The sequence below is a fragment of the Eurytemora carolleeae genome, unplaced genomic scaffold (genome assembly GCF_000591075.1).
Source record: "Eurytemora carolleeae unplaced genomic scaffold, Eaff_2.0 scaffold16, whole genome shotgun sequence".
Lineage (NCBI taxonomy): Eukaryota > Metazoa > Arthropoda > Copepoda > Calanoida > Temoridae > Eurytemora > Eurytemora carolleeae.
Genome location: NW_019396244.1, coordinates 583,245 through 591,133, shown reverse-complemented (window position 1 = coordinate 591,133; position 7,889 = coordinate 583,245). Strand labels below are relative to the sequence as shown.

The following is a 7,889-nucleotide window of genomic DNA, read 5'->3' as shown; positions in this document are numbered from 1 at the left end:
AGAATTAGGGCCACAAGACGGATGATATCTGCCAGGTTTGTTTGGATAAATGTTAACTCTTATGTCAAGCTATTGTGTAAAATTATACAGGTTGTCAGAGGGGTAAAGTTCAAAGTCACATCAAGTCAGATATCCAGTCTATCCCCATTCCTGATAGACAATTCTAAAACTTCAATGTTAATATTGTAGGCCTCCTTTACAAACATTGACAGAACCACTTGTTGGGCGGAAGTAATACCTCTATCCTCCACCAGTACCAAGGAGCGCCTTGAAGCTCCTTTACACCAGTGGATATCTCGTTTTTGTCACCCTGCTTCATTGACGTCAGATAGATCTCAGTTCATTCCAGAGCAGTGTGGGCGGATCTTTGTACACATCTTGGGTTACAACACTCCGCCACCACAGCCTACCATCTACAAGCAAACAGAAGAAAAGAGAGGTGTATTAAGAGCGCGTTGGGCTGGAGTTGATTGGGATCATCATCTGACATGGGTATAGTTAGAATTCTGGTCCGCCCCAAAAGAAGACTCAGCCGTATCTTCAGCTGAAATGGTTTACTCACACTTCCATGCCAGTTCCTTGATGCTCCAGATCCTACTAAATAAGAAGTTAAACCAGAAACCTCTGTGGAGATTTATGATCTTGTTCTTAAAATATTTATTATTAAAGACTATTTAGAAAGAATTTACCAGAATTGTTAGGGGACCAACGATTTTAATTGGTCCAAGGCTTAAACCAATGAGAGCGACATAATCGTAGTTGTAAACATCAACCAATTAGAATTCATAAATATATCCTCTCGGCCAATAAGATATCCCTGTGAAAACATCTCAGCTGTTGTTCATGGATCAAGACTTAATTATTTAATCATTTTAAACTTTTCTGCTTGGATATTTTGTTTAAGGGTTGAAATTGTGTGTTAACAATTAGAAGCTCTTAAAGTTAAGATGAACATTCTAGAACTTGTAACTTGGAAGTTGAAACATTGTCTTAGAAGTCTAAAGGTCAATTTTCAATCCAATGACACATTTTTTTTTAAGTAAGACCAATACAACATAAATTTTTCCTCTTCACAAGTAGGCTCTGAAAACTACACATCTTTTTTTCACGGATCAAGCGTCAAGAGTAACCTCCCTTATAATACAACCTTGATCAAATCTGAAATATCTCTCAAACTGATTATTAAGGTCATCCAATTCAGACAAACATTGTCGCTATGAATATTGTAGTTTGTAACTGTTATTAAACTTAAAAAATAGTTATGCATAGTTTAAGATATTTTTAGTTAAAACAGTTAAAAAATAACATTTTTTTACTTACATTTAAATTTTAAAACAAAGACAACCTTAGATTCAGCTTTAAACTGGTTATCTCTGTATATAATCTAATACAGTGAGAACCAGAAAACAATGGAATACTAGAAACTTTGACTATTTAAAATCAACACATGAGTCTAAAAGTCGTCTTCCTATTTCCTTGTTCTCTGGTACTGTATTAGAAAAATCTATATTTTAGGCAATGGGAATGATGGCAGGAGAAACCCTTTGCATGGTTGCCTTTGTTATTATGACGTGGTAAAATTAATTTACTAAACCAGTCCTTGAAAACAACCAATATTCATATTTTTTATTCAACTGCAAAGCATGAGATACAGGGTGTCCCAACAAACATGGGAATTCATTGATGAAGTCGATATCGTCTTTTTAAATAATTCTTTGATTTAGTATAGTGATACCTACTGAGAAAGCTGTTATCAGTAAGAGTTTCGTCTGCTTAGTTCACATTTTGTTTGTTTATGTTTTGACTGCATACAGTTGTACTTAGTAAAACAAGAAAATTACAGTATACTAATAATATTATGGCTTTTGAAATTAGTTATTACAAAGCTAAGTCATAACAAAGACGATATCAAATTCGTCTCTGAATTCCCATGCTTTTTTGGGACACCCTGTATTACAAATAAGTTTTTTCCATATCATCATCTCCATATACATGGTGGATTTCACCCGGCCACCATTGTAGGAAATCCGTTATTCAGCTCGGCATCTGCCTGTTCCATTCATCTCTCCCCTCAGGGCAACGGTTTCCATGACTCCGAGTTGCTTGGGTTTCTTTTTTTTAACTTACTAGGCTTTTCGGGCGCTTCGCGCCCATCTTCTATTTCAACTTTTAATTGTGGGTTTATCTCTTTGTACAGTATAAAAAGAAAGTTTAAGGATTTCATAATATTTTTTCGCGCATTTTCAAAATTTTACAAAAATGACAAATTTTTAAGCACAAATTTTGGAAATTTTGATAATTCACAAACCTTCCCTGGGCTCACGTGAGGTCCCACACAAAATTTGGGCCCGATCGATTCAGCCGTTTTGACGTTTATTGGATACAAACAGACAGACAGACTCCAAATTCCTAAAATATTGACAGTACAGGGTTACCACTCATGTATTTACTCCAAATTCCTAAAATATTGACAGAACAGGGTTACCACTCATGTATTTACTTCAAATTCCTAAAATATAGACAGTACAGGGTTACCACTCATGTATTTACTTCAAATTCCTAATATATAGACAGTACAGGGTTACCACTCATGTATTTACTCCAAATTCCTTAAATAAAGACAGTACAGGGTTACCACTCATGTATTTACTTCAAATTCCTTAAATATAGACAGTACAGGGTTACCAATCATGTATTTACTTTAAATTCCTAAAATATAGACAGTACAGGGTTACCACTCATTTATCTACTTCAAATTCCTAAAATATTGACGGTACAGGGTTACCCACAATTTATGAGACTGAAAAGAAGACTGAGCTACACATGCTTATATCTTTCATTCATGGCTTGATGAATCTGTAAACTTATTTCATTGCCTAAAATCTATAATTGTTCAGCATTTACTGATACTATTTCAGGCATAAGACAAAAAATAAAATTCAGGAAGTTCATGTGAGTTCATGTCTCTTCATTAAAATTTTATCTTCAGTGGGCAGTCCTTTCGGTTGAAATAAAAAAAAATATGTATTTTTTTTAAAGTTTTCCTTTTTAGTGTTTTCCGAAGAGGTCGGCAGACTGCAGAAACAGCCAAAGCAAATCAGGATTTCAGTCCTTTCATGCTCTATCCAGTAAGAAACTTTTTTGGGAATTTTTTTCGAATGATAAACACTTTTTTTGGAGAAAATTCGTTAAATGTTTTAAAGGGACTGGTACTCTTTAAACAAAATGGAAACCGTCCTCTTTTTCTAAAAATTGTTAACTTCTAACAATTTCCTTCATTGGCTCTGCAGCCTAAAGTCAATTTTTGCAGAAAACCACTGCTGAAAATATTAAAGTTTCAGAGAGAAAATTCAGGATTCCTCATTTATGTATTATCAGACAAAGTTTTTAAAAGTAACGTAAAGAACGTACCTGGACACTTGAAATTACACGTACAGTCTCTTTAAAAGCTGAAATGTAAAATATTCTAATATTTGTTTTGATCAAGGCGGCTCTGTTTGATCTGATTGGAACAAGCTTAAATTATGTTGGAATGATCCTCAGCTATCCTTCATCATTTCAGATGCTCAGAGGTACAGGGTCACGCAGGCATGGATCGTTTTCACTTTTTTTTGGGAAAAACGATCGTTTTGTTATAAAAACGACAATTGTTTTTAAAAAAGAACGTTTTTTAAAAACTAAAAAAAAGAAAACGTTTATTAGTTTTGGTTCGTCGATTCGTTAACAAAGGTAGGTCGTTTTATTCTTTGACGTTTTTTGCGACCGTTAACGATCGTCAGAAAACATTCAGGTAATTTTTCTCAATAACTTAAAATTAATTTTCATTATACGCATTAACGGTGTCAACGACATTTCAAAATATACATTTACTATCAAATATATATATACTATCAAATATATATATACTATCAAATATATATATACTATCAAATAATTTTTACATCGACACTTTTTTTCAGGCTCCGTAATTGTTTTTACTGCAGCTTTGTCTATAGTCTTCCTTCGACAATATATAATAATAGTAATATATTTTCAGGCTCCGTAATAGTTTTTACTGCAGCTTTGTCTATAGTCTTCCTTCGACAACGCCCCAAACCATTCCAGTGGCTGGGAATCTTTATAATTATTGGTAATAGCTTTTAATGATCATTGGTAAAGTTTATATCTTTGTTATCTATAACCATTTCAGTCTTTTAAATCATATAGTAATATATTTTTTTATAATCATTGGTATTAATTTTTTTATAATCATTGAAATAAAAAAATAATTACATGTTTTTGGTTAAAAGCTGTTTTTTTTTCAGGTGGACTTGTAATTGTTGGGGTTGGAGATCTCTTATATGCTCCAGTAAGATCTAATTTCTAAATTTTTTGTTGAAAATATGAAATTCTAAATTTAAAGCTTAATTTTTTAAATTTCAGGCAAAGATACCATGTTTGAAGCCAGAGAATAACGGAACTTTAACTGACCTTCTCAATCGTAAGTATAAAAAATGGCAATTGAGGGCGTGCTGCTCCATAAATTTGTTATGTCGTTTAACGAGAGCAAAAGAGAAATTATACAGGGTGTCCCAAAAAACATGGGAATCCAGTGACAAATTGGATATCGTCTTTGTTATGAATTAGCAGTGTAATACCTAATTTCAAAAGCCATAATATTATTATGTCTGCTAGTGTTTATTTCATGAAAAGGGTAAAAGACTGTAAAGATATGTTTATAATGTCTCCGCAAGATGTACAGTGAAGACGGACAAGTTTACTCTGTTTGTATACTGCAATTTTCTTGTTTTACTAAGTACAACCGTATAGCAGTCAACACATAAACAAACAAAATGTGAACATAGCAGACGAAACTATTACAGATTACAGCTTTTTCAGTAGGTACCGCTATACTAAATCAAAGAATTATCTAAAAATACGATATCGAATTCGTCACTGAATTCCCATGTTTATTGGGACACCCTGTACAATAGAAATTTTTTTATCATTTAAGCAATATCAATTCTGAAATTAAATGAATTTATGAATAATTTTTTAAAAATTATTCATAGATTTTACGTTTTTTCATTCAATTTGAAAATTAACAGGTTTTCCCTTTCGATAATGGATTTTAATTTCCAAAAATTTCCGTTTGTTAAGGGAACGTTGCCCGGCCCTTCCTTCACCATGTGAGGGAAAATTTAAAGAAGACAGATTTAATCATAGATTAATTAAAATAACAGATAGTGCACTAGATGTCGTCTTTTCAAGATTTCAATGAAACAGGTTCTCTCTGTCTTGTAATTCTACGCCGACTGCGCGAAACTCCTCCGGACATCTGCCTTAGGGTTATTGTGAACGAGTTTCATTGAACTCTTGAAAAGACGACATCTAGTGTCCCATCTGTTATTTTAATTAATCTATGGATTTAACTTATTGACCTTTACTTAAACTTTATAAATGAACAATTCATGGCTGAGCGGTCTTCTTTCATTAATATAATTTGACGACTCTTTGCAATAAGAAAAGAGTTGAATTAGGAAACACAAGTTTAACTTATTCTGTGAATTAAAAAGTTTCAGGCTCATTTCCCATTTAGGAGTTAAACTAATGTTTGTATTCAGCTGGGGATGATGGGTATTGTGAGACTGCTAAGCTTGGTTCTAATCCTCTTGTAGGAGATATCATCATTATCATAGGAGAGGTTTGTGTCAAATTAAATAGTCTTAGTTTAAAGTATCATAGCTTTACAGTTACACCATAAATATATAACAAATAAGATAGAACACTAGATGTCGCCTCTTCAAGATTTAAGGGTTTTTTGTTCGCATGCCGCATTGAATGACAAGAAAGAGTGAAAGCATGCGCGTAACTCCTTTGGGCCCCTGCCTCAGGGTTATTGTGAACGAAAAACCCTTAAATCTTGAAAAGGCGACATCTAGTGTTCTATCTTAATTGTTATATATATATTGTTATTAATCTAAGGTCTTTAATATTGCATAAATATATAGGGATTAGAAAATCTGAGTTTGTGACAAAAAATGAATTCCTTTGTTATTTTAAAATAAAAATGTTACATCTGAATATTTATAAAGTTGTAATCTCTGTTTGGCTTCTTGTTTGTATGACTAACAACTCATGACTTATAAACCTCTTGACCGAATTGTATCAAATTTTGATTGGGAAGTTCTGAAGAACCATGGACATTTTCTCAGCTTGGTTTCAAGTTTCAAGTTAAGGAGGTCGTCTTTTATAAGCAAAAATAGCCAAAATTTACAGTCAATGTTTGATATACGACATAGATATAAGTGTAACCATGTGTTTGGAAAGTTCATCTGAAAATTTATCGGTTATTAAAAATAAAAAACATGCATGTTGTGATACCCTGTCGCTTGTACGCTATTCATAAAGATATCAATTTCTGCGCTAAATATCTAAATATCAGCAACAAATTATAAATTTATTTAGATTTTTATGTTTATTATTTTATATTTAGATATTCCACGCTTTCCAGTTTATTTACGAAGAATATGTTTTGGGAAAATACAATCTCCCCCCTCTACAGGTGGTGGGATATGAAGGTAAATACCAATCTCCCCCCTCTACAGGTGGTGGGATATGAAGGTAAATACAATCTCCCCCATTTACAGGTGGTGGGTTATGAAGGTAAATACAATCTCCCCCTTCTACAGGTGGTGGGATATGAAGGTAAATACAATCTCCCCCCTCTACAGTGGTGGGATATGAAGGTAAATAAAATCTCCCCCTTCTACAGGTGGTGGGATATGAAGGTAAATACAATCTCCCCCTTCTACAGGTGGTGGGATATGAAGGTAAATACAATCTCCCCCCTCCACAGGTGGTGGGTTATGAAGGTAAATACAATCTCCCCCCTCTACAGGTGGTGGGTTATGAAGGTAAATTCAATCTCCCCCTTTTACAGCTGGTGGGATATGAAGGTAAATACAATCTCCCCCTGTAATATATTCTGTATCAAGTATAATGTTATCTATGTTATCTGTAATTATCTTAATTATCTGTTCGTTGACCCTGCCGGGATAGCCCGGTCAGATTATTCACCTGTATATAAATAAAGTTAGTTCAATAGTATTCTTTGATTTATACAGACGTATATCGAGCCTAGAGTTTGGCTGAAAATAGAGAGCCTTGAGTTTTGGCTAGAGATAGAGATAAGTATGTTCTTTATTAGACTTTGAGTATAGTAATTGCGTCTAGATTTGTTACAAAAGTGGTGGCAGCGGTGGGATTAAATAGAATCCCGAATCTAGATGCCCGAGACCCCGAAATTATTTTGGAAGAAGAGTACAGTGAAAAACTTTTTTAGCGGGTTAGCCAGAGAAGTTTTAACAGGAGAGGATTTGCCTGTGAGAGTACCAGGCGTGGCTACAGGAAATACAGTGGCTACCTCGCAAGGTTATCCCAGTCTACCCAGCGACGATTCTGAATCAGAAGGAGAGATGGAGGGACCATCTCACCCAGGACTGGACGGCATGGCAGAGATGAGGCAGCAGTTTATACTGCTACAAGCCCAACTGGCGGAGACCAAGAAGGAAATGGCGGAGATCAAGAAAAAAGATAAGGATAAATCTTTTGCTCAAACCTGGCAAGAATCAGCGACACCAGAGACCCAGGATCCCATCGGTAGAGTAGTAGCGATGTTGGAGCGACATAAGGTGGAGGATTCACAAGAGTACTATATATCCTGGCTGAAACAGGAGAAGGAAGCGGGGAGAGTAGATAGAAATACTCTCAGAGATCTGAGCAAGGCGGAGGCGGATTACGAGAAGAGACTGTTGGATTTTAGCTGTAGTGCCCCGACTTATGATGGTAATCCAAGCCAGGTGTTTGACTGGTGTGCGGAGTTGGAGAAGCATTTGTCAAGGTATAAA

The 7,889-nt window shown here is 34.6% G+C and overlaps 1 protein-coding gene across 1 annotated transcript; it reads left to right on the top strand.

Annotated features, from left to right (window-relative positions):
• Window positions 1-1,472: 1,472 nt before the first annotated feature.
• On the top strand, window positions 1,473-6,616 carry LOC111699214 (solute carrier family 35 member F6). Its single transcript, XM_023469826.1, has 8 exons — window positions 1,473-1,574; window positions 3,053-3,128; window positions 3,488-3,572; window positions 4,037-4,129; window positions 4,305-4,348; window positions 4,423-4,480; window positions 5,604-5,683; window positions 6,476-6,616. Exons 1-8 carry the CDS (start codon window positions 1,519-1,521, stop codon window positions 6,599-6,601), a joined length of 618 nt encoding a protein of 205 aa, XP_023325594.1. The 5' UTR covers window positions 1,473-1,518; the 3' UTR covers window positions 6,602-6,616.
• The last annotated feature ends 1,273 nt before the right edge of the window (window positions 6,617-7,889 follow it).

What these genes read in the sequence shown, in the direction of transcription:
- LOC111699214 (XM_023469826.1), top strand. Translation starts at nt 1,519, where the DNA reads ATGGGAATGATGGCAGGAGAAACCCTTTGCATGGTTGCCTTTGTTATT. An exon ending in GCCTTTGTTATTATGACGTG is followed by an intron (nt 1,575 to 3,052) that starts GTAAAATTAATT and finishes TTTCCTTTTTAG; the next exon opens with TGTTTTCCGAAGAGGTCGGC. An exon ending in ATCATTTCAGATGCTCAGAG is followed by an intron (nt 3,573 to 4,036) that starts GTACAGGGTCAC and finishes ATATATTTTCAG; the next exon opens with GCTCCGTAATAGTTTTTACT.